At 42.8% G+C, this 12,545-nt stretch overlaps 1 protein-coding gene across 1 annotated transcript; it reads left to right on the plus strand.

The window, feature by feature from the left end:
* Window positions 1–77: 77 nt before the first annotated feature.
* Window positions 78–12,445, plus strand: LOC129360850 (INO80 complex subunit D). Its single transcript, XM_055031300.1, has 10 exons — window positions 78–460; window positions 2,603–2,849; window positions 2,951–3,762; window positions 4,062–4,161; window positions 4,387–4,611; window positions 4,705–4,814; window positions 4,975–5,108; window positions 5,680–5,900; window positions 6,011–6,174; window positions 6,941–12,445. The coding sequence occupies exons 2-10, from the start codon at window positions 2,632–2,634 to the stop codon at window positions 7,972–7,974; spliced, it is 3,018 nt and encodes a 1,005-aa protein (XP_054887275.1). The 5' UTR covers window positions 78–460; window positions 2,603–2,631; the 3' UTR covers window positions 7,975–12,445.
* Window positions 12,446–12,545: the final 100 nt, after the last annotated feature.

Below are 12,545 nucleotides of genomic sequence, written 5' to 3' on the forward strand. Positions count from 1 at the left end.
GGGAGTCCAGGTGGATTTTTTAAAAAAAATCCTCTGTCGGACTAATTTGTTTCAGTGTCGAACACGAGTACTGCACTGTCCTTCATTCACACCATAATTTGTTTCATTCAGTTATAGTTGCACATTGCAGAGATTTTAACAAAGTTAAATTTCCAATATGGTAGGAGAGGTTGTTGTTGTTGAGCGGATTGTTGTCATGTCCCCGCAGTGCCTGTAGTGGTGCTGTGAGGAGTCTGCTGTGGATCCAACAAATGTCCTCAGCAGCCTACCTACGGCTTGTAATTTGCGCTGGGTAGCCTATATTTACATGGGTCCATATTTCAAGAAAATTGGAGCTCGATGAAGACCGCCGTTTCTATCCTACCTGGAATATCGATGCCCGAATAGCCTAGCTGATTCTAATAGACATTTCGGCCGTCTATCTGGAGCGAATATCGTGCACAGCCCAAACCCATTCAAGGTAAGCGGAGTCGTGAGCAGCCTCGGGATCGATTTCTGAGTGCGCCGCATTACACGGCCCTCAGTCGGACTGGCAATTTACTAGAGGCCGCCGTCTTTTCGAGGTTAATAGGCCTTTACTATTTAATACATTTGACCATTATTGTATAATAATGTTTAAATTCTGGTCGTCTAGAGTAGGCGTAAGATACATTATGTAAATGTTTTAGTTGCTTACAGCCTGCAAATGTTACATTATGTAATAACAGTGGCTATAACTCATCGATTTTTGCAGAGGCCTCGGCAGAACAGGCCGTAATCCTCGAATCTATACCCTTTGTTTGAAAGTATTTGGCCATAAATCTTTTCAGTTGCATTACGGTAAATGACTAAAACAGGGTCCGAGAAGCTGTTGCTGGTATCTTATGTATATGCTTTATTTTTTCGAAATAATCTAAACTGGAAATAGACCTCTGTGTGGATATGTTTCCGTTTCCTGGTTAGCTACCGCCTACTAATTTGTGTTTTTAGCTTTGTAAGCTAACAGGAAAAAATAGGTTTTCTTGTTCAGTCCTTGTAAAAGAAAAATCAGTTTATCTGACTGACATGTATTGAGGTTATACTTTAAAAAATGAGACATAGGTAAATAGTAGACATACAGTTGTTTGTAGCATAACTGTATAAAGTTTAAGCGCCTCCCGTCGGTCGCTAAGCTAACGTAGCACGCTAATGGTATTCATTTAGGAGTTAAAGCTAATCTAACATTAGTCACTGTTTATTTCCCCTTCTCTTAGCCTTTACCCAGAATAAAGAGCACAGTTTAAACTTTACACTGTGTCGAATTGTAATTTCTATTAATACGGATGCAGCGATGCTCACAGCTACTTTAGAACAAAAGTTTTTTAAATATCTCAGCTATAAATAAAAATATATAATTTGTCACTATAACCAAGATAACACATGCTTCTTCGACATTGACTTCACTTGGAAGTGACTGTCTGCTTCATCTACCCATCACACCGTTTTCCTTTCAGTAAGTTTTGAATTAGCACTGAAATTACACATACGGTTGCCCCAAATTTCTCACTTAGAGATGTTTACATATAAAATATCAGAGTATGAAATGAATAAATCAGTAGAGGAATTTGACTTGACTTCCTTGAATGTCTGTATTTTTAGACATTCACAGGATTTAGTCTTCAGTTATTAAGTTGCAATAAAACAAGAAGTTCAATATGTAGAAAATGCATTGTGTATGCAAAATGGCTATTTTCATTCCATCTATTATTGAAAAACATCCCCTTGACATTTTGACCTTTTATCATGTTATAATCTAACCCAACTAAAAGTTGATGTGTGCATTTGTATTTGTATAAGTCAGATGGAACAAACCTTTGCAATGTGTGATGAACAACTAATATTCCACATTATCCGAAAGACCCCATCTACATGGATGTGACAGGCAGCTGAGAGGATAGACTTCTTCAGCAGGGAGCAGGCCAGAGTTAAGGGAGGATGTGTACAGTGCAGTACTGAGCAATCTTGGAAGAAAACCTTTAAGAAGCTGCTAACTCTTTCAGACTGGGGCAAAGGTTCACCATCGATTTGGACAATTTGTTACAGTGGAAAGCATTTCCACTGTAGCAAAGTATTTAGACCAACAGGAAAGTATTTGGATACATTGGTCTAAATACTTTTGGAAAGTATTTAGACTTTCCAAAAGTCTAAATACTTTTAGTATTTAGACTGAAGCCCGGTCTAAATACTTTTGGAAAGTATTTAGACCAATGCATATATATTATAATGGCCTAATAAAAGTTCAGACCAAATCCAATTAGAGTCTATGGCAAGATTTGAAAATTACTAGTCAAGGAATGAATACAAATTCATTCCCTGACTAGGAATGAATTTGTCATTCCTTATTGCTCCAATAAAAAATATGTTTTTATTGGACCAAAAACTTGTAAACCATTAATCATTTTTGTTCTACTTCTCAATCATGTGCTACTTTATGTTGGGGTTTATTGCAAAATGTTCCAGAAAAATACGTTAATGTTTGTCAGCTTAATAACTGAATATTTTCATTTGTCTCTGTTGTGCATGGATGGTGGTAAAATTTTGGAGTTTTGATTTTGATTTTTTTCCCCCTCCTCTGTCCTGTCAGCTGATGTTTTCAAGGACAAGAGTCACGTGATGTATGAAGGCAAACACATACACTTCTCAGAGGTGGACAATAAGCCGCTGTGCTCGTATAGTCCGAAGCTGTGCAAGCAGCGCAGGCTCAATGGGTACGCGTTCTGCATCCGGCACGTCCTGGAGGACAAGACGGCTCCTTTCAAGCAGTGTGAATATGTGGCAAAATACAACAGTCAGCGATGCACCAACCCCATCCCAAAGTCTGAGGATCGCAGGTGGGCTTTGAATGAGTGCACTTGTGGCACATTCAGTTCTGCAAATAAAAATAGCATTCTTTTTTTGATGAATATCTGGGGGATGTGTTCTTATTTACCAGATACTGCAACAGCCACCTGCAGGTTCTTGGTTTTATCCCGAAGAAGGAGCGCAAGAAGAAGCACGATGCTTTAGAGGAAATGCGTCCTCGGGCTCACCTGGAGTCAGTGGCTCTCAACATAACAGTCCCCTCTTTAGCTCTGAGAGCCACTAACGGCATAGATGAACTTCCCCCGTCTCCGCCCTGCTCACGCCTGTTACCCCTCGCTGACGGCGAACTCCTGGACCCTTTTGCCTTTTACGAGGACGAAACGGATGGAGAGGAGGTGGGCACCCCTCGGAAAGTGAGCAGCATCAAGAAGAAGCTACAGAGTCGGCTGGCGCTCAACCAGAAACTCTCCCAAGACGCGGAACTCTTCCAGCCAACTCCTGAGCACTTTACGGCGTCGCCGGTTCCGCGCCTTCACCCCTCCTCGCCGCTCAACGCCCATCTACCGCGGCCGACGCAGGGCCTCCTCCAGCCGCTTCAGCAGCCCGGCGTGACATCCTTCCCCTTCCCAGGGCAGCAGCAGGGTTTATTATGCAATCCACTACCACCTCAGACAGTCAACTTTCTGCCTCCAGGGATGCCTGCAAACGCTTTGCCCAATTCAGGGCAACATTCTGGACCGTCGCTCAGCAGGAAAATGCCTTTTGCTGCTACTCAACCGCTTGTCTGCTGCAAGGATGCTGGCAGCAACAATCAGAGGCACGTGGTCGTCATGCACCCCACCACCTTCTCGCCGTCTCCTGACTGCCTCGTCAGGTTGCAACACCTGGTGCAGCTCTGTGCCAAGAGACAGCGAGAGCATGGAGACCTCTTCTCTCATCTAGGTGACTTGTCTTAACGTTTGAAAATAGAGGTGTTTGCATTAGGGCTGCAGCTAATAAGATTATTTTATCAATTATTTTTACGAGTAATTGCATAAAAAATTAGAGCTTTCTTCAAATTTTTTATTCAACCACTAAGGCCCATCTTACTAAATATTAGAAATAAAGATGCATCTCCTGCTGCAAAAATATGAAAAACTCAGCTCTCTGCTTAACTCGACATCAGTACAGAGTAGCTCGCAGTTATAAACTTGTAAGAGCTTGTTGAGATGGATGAGCCCGTCTAAACAGTTCTGTTCCAGGTTTGGACTGGTCAGAAGACAGTGCCGATGATGACGATGATGAAGAGGAGGATGCAGAGAGGGTTACTCCTTTTCAGAATTCGTGGAGACCAGAGAACGGGTTTGTATCTTTAAAAGCTTAACCATATCGTATAATGCAGGGCTGGGCAATGTGGCTTAAAAATAAAATCCCTGGGCTGACATTACTCTGAACTAAAGAGTGCATCGATGGAAAAGAAAATACATTTCCCAAAAGTTCAATTAATGAATAAAACCGATGTGTCGCCCATCACCAGATGTCATGTTACAATCACACTGTGATGACCTTCACTGTTTTCTCGTCAAGGCTGGAAGTCGACGGTGGTTCTTCGCGAAGAGCACGTTTACTTCGGCTTTGCTCTTACCTTCGGGAGAAATACAAGCACATGTGCCGACAGGAGAGGGCGAGCATCCGCCAGAAGAGGTACCGTTACGCCTTCCGGAAAGCCTTGCTGCATGCCGCCAGCAACAGCCCTGACTGCGCGGGGCAGCTGATCCAAGAGCTGGGTGGAAACTCTCACGGCAGCTCATGGTAATCTCACGCTGAGCCAAGGAAAAATGTTTTATAACCGTGTTAACAGAAAAGAGCCGGTTGTTGAGTCCAGAGTGTGTTTTGTCTTTGCAGTCTGCCTCCAGCAAGGCCACAGAGCACACAAGCAATGACCTGCATGGGTTCCACCAAGGGCCAGAGCTGCAGCAACAGAGCTCTGCCCTTCACTCAACACTGTTTTCAGCGTATCCTTTGCACTGCTTCACTCTATGTTGGAGCTGGATGCTACAGTTTCAGAATAATGGATGCAATTGTCATTTTTACTCCCCTTCATTGAAATGTATCATTGTAGCATGTTTTATTTCCAGCAAATTATCGTCGTTTTTCCTTTATTCTCCTCTCCAGACATACTGTTGAATCGTTCTCAGCAGCTCTTTGCTAGTTGCACAGCCAAATTTGCAGACGGTCAGCAGTGCTCCATCCCTGTGTTTGATATTACGCACCAGACGCCTCTCTGCGAAGAGCATGCCAAAAAGATGGTGGGTTCAACAGCTGATCCATAACATGTCAGACACATTGTCGGTTTGAAAAACATTGGATGGCTTTAAAGTTTTTATTACAAATGTGCAGATTTGCCATGTCTTTGACTTGGGTCAAAGACATGGTAAGGGTAAGGGTGTGTTTGTAAGGGTAAGACAAAGCTACGAAATACAGAGGAAACATATGCAAACTTCAGATTTTGAAGACATAAATAAATAAACAGAAAGAAATATGATAATTTTCACCAAGATAAAGCGATAAATGTCTAATTTACCTCCAGATGATTGGAAAGACTGTTACTTGGTGTACACTTTTGGTTCCAATTTTATCATTAGCATGAATATGATATTGTTGCACAAGTTTTAATCTGTTGTGGATCCCACAATTTTTGTAGAGTAATAATGTAATTCCTACTCTGCATAAAAGTGCATTGATATCCTGCCACGGAACTAAAATTCAACCATTAACATTTAAGCTTTAAGTGTGCAAATGTGCTGCTTGGACACCATTTAATCCATCTCTTGTCTTTATTTCCATCTCCTCTGTTTCGCTGTCATTCATTTTGCTCAGGATAATTTTCTACGTGGGGACGGAAACCGGAGAGTGCAGCACCAGCAGCAGCAGCGAAAGCCACGAAAAAAGACCAAACCGCCAGCGCTCACCAAAAAACACAAGAAGAAAAGAAGGAGAGGACCGCGGAGGCCGCAGAAGCCCATCCCGCCCGCGCTGCCGCAGGGCAACCTGGGAATGCCCTCAACGAGCCTTGTGATGCCCTCGCAAGCTGCCATTAGGTCTGCCCCTTAGGGAAAATTTTCAAAAACCGGCTGTAAAACTTTTTTTGTTCTTTATATGTAGCATCTCCATGGCTATATGGTCTTACTTCCCCCTCTTGTTGCTGCAGGAGCCCTTCGACTCCAGACCTGAGCACCGACGAGCTTCCTGATGACATCACCAACGACATGGCAGACATTCCAAACGACCTCGAGTTGAACCAGGAGTTAAACGATTTCGCCGACGTGTTACCAAGGCTACCTGACGACCTGCAGGATTTTGACCTGTTTGAAGGTTCGGCGCACAGTGATTGACTTTGTACAAACAGAGAAATCTCCCTAATCTGTGATACATTCAGTGAATTTAGTGATTTTTTTTTCTGGGTTTGTTTTGGGAAAGGAAAGAAAATATTTGTATTCATATCTCAACCCCATTGTCTTAAAGCTCCTTCCATCTATTTCTGTTCCTCCCTTTCCTGCAAGCCACTGTAGAAAATTCAAATGGAACCATTGTATTTACAAAGATTTTTTTAAGATGAAAAAATCTTACATTATTTTATATAAAATTAGGGCCTTAAAATGTCTTAAATTCATAAAAAAAATATTTCATTATTTAGGTACTAAACTTCTTTATCTGGAACTTGAGTCCAAATTTTAAACTACAAACAAGAAAAGCTAATGTGACAATGAAAAAAAAAATATTTGAAGTCTTAAATTGGACTTTATATGCTATTTGCAGGTCTTTAAGTTTGTTTTGACAGGAGACTGTCAGATAAAAGGTTTAGTTGTGCTCTAAGATTTGCTCGTTGTGTTTAGTGATTCAAGACGACTGAGGATACTAGCTGCTAATATACCGTTGCTAACTAGCTAGCTTTTTTGCGTCTATCTGGGGAAGTGCAAATTTATTGCCAGTCAGCTGGAAGAAGTTTGTACATTTCTGTGGTGATACAATCTTGAAATCCATTCACACTGGCCTTAGAAAGTTGAGTTGTCGGAACCTGTAGAAACCTTGTACTGTTTGTTGTATTTACTTGTGGAACGTATGTTAAATGTTTCTGCAGTAAAGAACGGCGAGCTGCTGCCCACCACGGAGGAGGCCGAGGAGCTGGTCCGCGCGCTGCAGGCGATGGGTTCTTACCCCGACTCGTTGGTGTGCCTGACGTCCATGGGGGAGCTGGCGGCAGGCGAGGCGGTGGACCACCGGGCCATGGCCATGTTCCCCGGATCGGTGCAGCCGGGTGGCATGGGGGACCTGCTCAACACCCGCATCCCTGCTGAAAACTTCACCAGCCTGGAGCTGGAGGACAATCTGTTGCAGACGACCGGGGACCACTTCTCGCCATCCCAGCAGACCAACCAGCCCCCTCCGTCGTGCTCCGGCCTGACATCCCCTTCCTCTGCGGCGGCGGCCACCACCAGCATCGCCCTGCTCACGCAGAGCTCCATAACAGAGCGAACGTTTTCTCGGACGCACACTTCCCACATTCTGGCCAAACCGGATGTCTCGGCATCGTCCCCCCAAGGCAGCCACTACAGCAGTGAGCACGTGCCGTCCCCTTACAGTGACCACATATCTTCCCCTCACACCACCTCTTTCCAGACGGACACCCCCCTCCTGCTGGAGGTTCCTATAGGCGGCGTTCCGGGGACGCCTCGCTCAACGTGGAACAACTTGCCCCTCCCTCTCGCCGACCCCGCGCAGTTCGGCAATCTCATCAGGTCAGAGAGTCATCTCATCACCACCTCGCTGTCCACGCCGCCCGCCACTACTCACTCGGTAACGCTGCAGCCCATGGCGGCTCTGTCGGCCATGCCTCAGGGCGCCGTGACGGGGTTAACAGCTCCCCCCGTCTCCTCGTCCTCTTCCTCATCTTCCTCCTCCTCACACGATCACCTGTTGACCCCCACACAGCCCAAGCAACAGCTCCCTCAGTTCAGCGCGGCCTTCGGCCATCAACTGGCCTCCCACAGCGGCATCCCGAAAGACGTGCAGCCCAGTCACAGCTCCACGGCGCCCCCTGCCGGCTTCTCGCTAGTTAGTGCCACCACTGCAAGTGCCAACAGCGCCACGCCGCCCTTCACGCAAAGTAAATGATCGGCAGTGGACTCAACACCGACCGGCTTCCGATTAACCCGTTTCATTTGCTTTATGTGTGCAATGTGGTTCTAGTGCACTATTTGGTAATGAATTTGCACAATCTCAGATTTTCCTTTTTTCTGTTTTTATTCTCCCCCCTGTAGCCGGATGGTTTTCAGATTTTAAGTAGCTGTGAGTCCATTTTGTCAGAAGGGGGGGCTGTGGTTAGATTATGTGATGAATTAATGGACATAAGCAAAGATTATTTATACCAGTGCTCAGAAATCCCAGATGCCGCTCTGTTTGCTTTGCCCAGTTTTCTTAAAAACGATCAAACGCACCCTGCCTTTCTCAGATGGCCATTTGCATCCCTCCCTCCTCTGTTTTATACACTCTGGTTTCAAGAAGAGAGTACTCATTGTGACGTTTTTGTAACCCATTATGATTCAACCTATTTAATTGTCTTCATAATATTGATTCAGTCAGATTTAATAGTCACCAAAATACTTTTAATAAGCTGTTTTTATATGGCGTATATTATATGTGCTCATTTGTTGGCTTGCCCGGATGTGGAACAGTCTTTGACCTCACCGTAGGTTGTGGCACTGTGAGTGGCTAGTAGACACTTGAAGGTAATAGTTTCTTAAAGCAATAAAAACACATTACCATCACTCACAGGATTGTGAGGTATTCTTACTGGTGTCACTGCTTGTAGCTCCACTTCCTGAAACCAGCCGGATCAGGTTTTATTTGGGCTCGGCGGCTCAAAAACTCCAGATTTTTTTTTTTTTTCCACAACCGTTTTTACTCAGGCCATCTCTTTTATTTCATCTCAGTTAACTCTCATGGCGACGGTGGATGATGGTGGGTGGCGGTGGTAACTGTTAAGTGTCTGCTCTCAAAAGGTGCTCCCTGATCCACGTCTATATCGGTCTTCACTGGCTTGGAAAAGCGGGAAATCTCAGATTGAAGACGCAGTGCAGTGCTTTGCAGAGATTATTATCATTTATGTGCAACTTTTTTCACATTTTGTCATGTTTCAACCGCTAACTTGCATGTATTTTGTAGGCGATTAGGAGATTCTCAGATTGTGCTGAATTTTAAGTAGGCCATTCTGGCACAGGATTATGCATTGATCTAAACTTCTAAACTCTTCCATTGTAGCTCTGACTGGATTTTTACTCTTAAATCCTCTTTATCGTCTTTAACAGATTGAGAGGTCTTGGTCACTAACTCTTCTGGCGATCCAAACGCATGATGCTGCCATCACCGTGTTTCATGGTGGTGAAAATGTCTATGTTTGCTGCCACACTTATATCTTGGTCTCACCTTACCAGAGCTCCTTCGTCCACATTGTTGCCATGTCCCCTACGTGGGTTGTGACAACAAACAGGACTTCAATGGCTCTCCTCTTGCCAGGCTGTCATCAACGTCATTCATTCGTAATAGTTGGACCTGATCCTTCAAACCCGGACCGTGGAAGTCTGCAGCTCCTCCAGAGTTACCATGGGCCTCTTGGCTGCTTAATGCTCTCCCTTCCCACCCTGCTTGTTCAGGGGGACGGCCATGTTTTGGTAGGTTTGCAGCTTTCCGAGTTCCTCCTGAGTCCGGAAACATTTGGAATTTGATGATATCAAATACTAAACCTGGAGATACACGGAAAATATTTCCAAATGTTTTTCCCCTGTTCCATCATGTTGCATATAAAAATATGCATTTCTCTTAAAATATTTTAACTTCAATTTATTTTGACATTTTAATCTACCATCATTAAATATATATAAATATTTTTTACAAATGTCCATGTCACGTTTTTTGTCTCTAGATCACCTGAGAACTGGACCGACGTTCATGAAACCGCGTCCGTTTTAGATATGTTTTAAAGATTACAGCCTCGTTGTAGCTTAAATTCAGTCCAAGTGATGCAGATGTTGAATCAGCTGATCTCCGTTTCCCCAAATGCTCAAAAAAGATGCAAAATAGCCTCTTGCCACCTCCCTACCAAGGCAGCTCAGTTTCGAAAGCAACTATAAACCTGATTATTTTTGACTCATCATAAAATTGTCACTATTAAAACCGTTGCTTGAGTTTTGAAACTACCTGCTACACTTAAACTTTCTTGCCTAGATACAAACATCACTAAACCAGCTACATTACCATATCTACTCTAAATAACAGCTGTTTCTATTGAACAAATGGTGCCACGTTCAGTGCAGCTACTAAAATATTTGGCAAAATATAGTCCACAAATTTGCATCTACTTTCTTTATTAGTTGCTTATAAATCAGGTGCTTGCCGCGTTTTGCTGCGTTCAGTAACTCTTGCATATCATGGGTTCTTCATCTTTGTCTGCATCTTTGAAACCCAACTGTTTCCACACAAATCAACCGCGGTTCCTTGGATTCCCCTGCAGTCTTGGTCATTTCTTGCCCGACTTTTTTCCAGGAATGAAATGGTTCCGTCAACCACCGGATGTTCGGTATGATCCGTGCTCCAGCCTGTACTCACGCTTTGAACGTCTCACAGCTCCTCTTGTCTCCCACGTTTACTTGAGTTCACTTTTCAAAACAAGATTACACCAGATGTCTAATCTCTCTCTTTTTTTATGAAGATAATTAGTGTTTTTGCAATGGTTTGGAGCCAAAACCAAACCTGAACATAAATGTTTTTAATAACCCAGCCCTTTAACATTTAGATAATTAAACCAGGCTCTGAACAGAATTATTTTTATATCTAAATTTTCAGAATTGATCCTAAAACCCATAAGATGGTTGCAAGGAGTTGTTTTCAGGGGTGTCAGAGTAATGGAGGCGGAATAAAAACATTTTAAAAATACAAATACATAAAAAAAAAAAAAAAAAATACATGAAAATTATGCATGATTTTCCTTCCGCTCGATAATTACACACTACCTTGTCCTGGTCAATCCCAATAAAACACTGAAACTTGCGGTTTCAACATGACAATCTGGGAAAGAGTTCGAAGGGTGTGAATACTTTTGCATGGCACTGAATACATGTATGTGAGTGGTGTAATTTGCACGTCTGAAGTAAAGCTGAATAAAGTGATTTTTAAGCTATAGGATGCAAAGCTGGGGGTCTGGTGTTAGTTTTTAATTTTGTTTTTTTATTGCAAACAGAAGCCTCCCCACACCTCTTCCCCTAACCTACACAGTAGTGTAACTCTTGCTTTTGATAGATTTATAGGTATATATACAATAGCAACTGACAAAATTGTTGAAAACTTGGTATATAGCATAGAAGTCTCTATCTCGGGGTTTGTTGGTGAACTCTTCAGTAGCAATGGGTTGAAGTTATTTTCAATGTATTCAGTGGCGACTGACTGTATGTTGTGGAGTGAGTCTTGTTTTTAATAGCTATCAAATGGTCAAATGGTGGAAAGGGGATCACTGCGTGCGCGCTGTCGTGTTTTTGATAGCTATTAAACATCAGGAGGCGCGGGGGTGAGGCGGTCGCATGCCTCACTGTTTTCGTACGTAGACTTGCACAGGAATGGTGGAAGCTGGTGTTTTCTTTACCCTCCCCTTTTATTTTTGCCTTCATCTTTTATGACATAATTACCAGATCAATCCCCACCCCCACCTGTTTCCAGCTGTGAGATAGCCCAGATCTTTTCTGAAGAGAACTCCCTCCCCCCCCAAGAGGCTTCTCTTTCTCTGGTATTACCATGTTCATAAAATAAAAATGGAAAGAAAAAAAAAGAAAATCAGGTTGGTTAAGAGTGACGGTTGGAAGTGTGGCAACACTGCTGTAACCACAAGGCAATGAGATTAGTCGCCGCACCAGACAAAGCCACGTAGTAACGGCATCCTTCCAGCAGGGCTCGCAGGCACATGTAACTGCTCGACTTCAGAGATGGCTGACGATATTCCTATACTCATTGAATGTACTGTATTACTGTTTTTAAAGATAGGACGAGCTAATCTAGTCACCTTTTGTTATTGGTCCTTGTTTGACTTGTCTAAGGTATTTTTTGTATACAAAAGTTTACATTTTTATGTATATTTTTCTTGTGTACAAACTATGTAATATGTGTACAAACACTGTATGTAATATCTGTATATAGTGTGAGAAATCTGATTTTTTTTGTTTTGTTTTTGGATGTATAAATAAAACTTGCTGTGAGGTATTTGCTGAAAAAAAAACTAAATGTCTCTGTGTGGTTCTTAAACAGATGAAAGTAAAAACGAATTGAGGATTTTATCCAAAGCTCCCGTTGCTGTGAAAAAAAAAGTGGTTTTCTACAGATTAGTTGTTTTTTGCTTTGTCACACTTTAATTCAAAGCACCTGAAAAAAAAAGCACAATGCATTTTTCAAATGTGACAGTCGAGGCTTCAATTATGCAAGTTGAACTTTCTTTTTTTGTCATTCAGAGGTGGACTTGCTGCTGTAGTTTTGATGATTACACTGTTAAAGCCACAACCTCATGGCAAAACATTCTTTGGGATTTTCTGCCTGAGAACTGAGTACATTGTTCACGAAGCAACAAATCGCCCCAGATCATCACGTTTTTTTTTTTTTTACTGTCAGTATTTTCCTAAAATGCCATCGGTTCACAGAATGTTTTC

Source organism: Poeciliopsis prolifica, unplaced genomic scaffold, assembly GCF_027474105.1.
Source record: "Poeciliopsis prolifica strain line A6 unplaced genomic scaffold, Auburn_PproV2 SCAFFOLD007, whole genome shotgun sequence".
NCBI lineage: Eukaryota > Metazoa > Chordata > Actinopteri > Cyprinodontiformes > Poeciliidae > Poeciliopsis > Poeciliopsis prolifica.

Bases quoted from the DNA above. Each gene is read 5' to 3' on its own strand.
- LOC129360850 (XM_055031300.1), top strand. From the start codon at position 2,632: ATGTATGAAGGCAAACACATACACTTCTCAGAGGTGGACAATAAGCCG. The intron at 4,612-4,704 runs GTAATCTCACGC...TTGTCTTTGCAG, and splicing joins AACTCTCACGGCAGCTCATG to TCTGCCTCCAGCAAGGCCAC. The intron at 4,815-4,974 runs GTATCCTTTGCA...TCTCCTCTCCAG, and splicing joins CACTCAACACTGTTTTCAGC to ACATACTGTTGAATCGTTCT.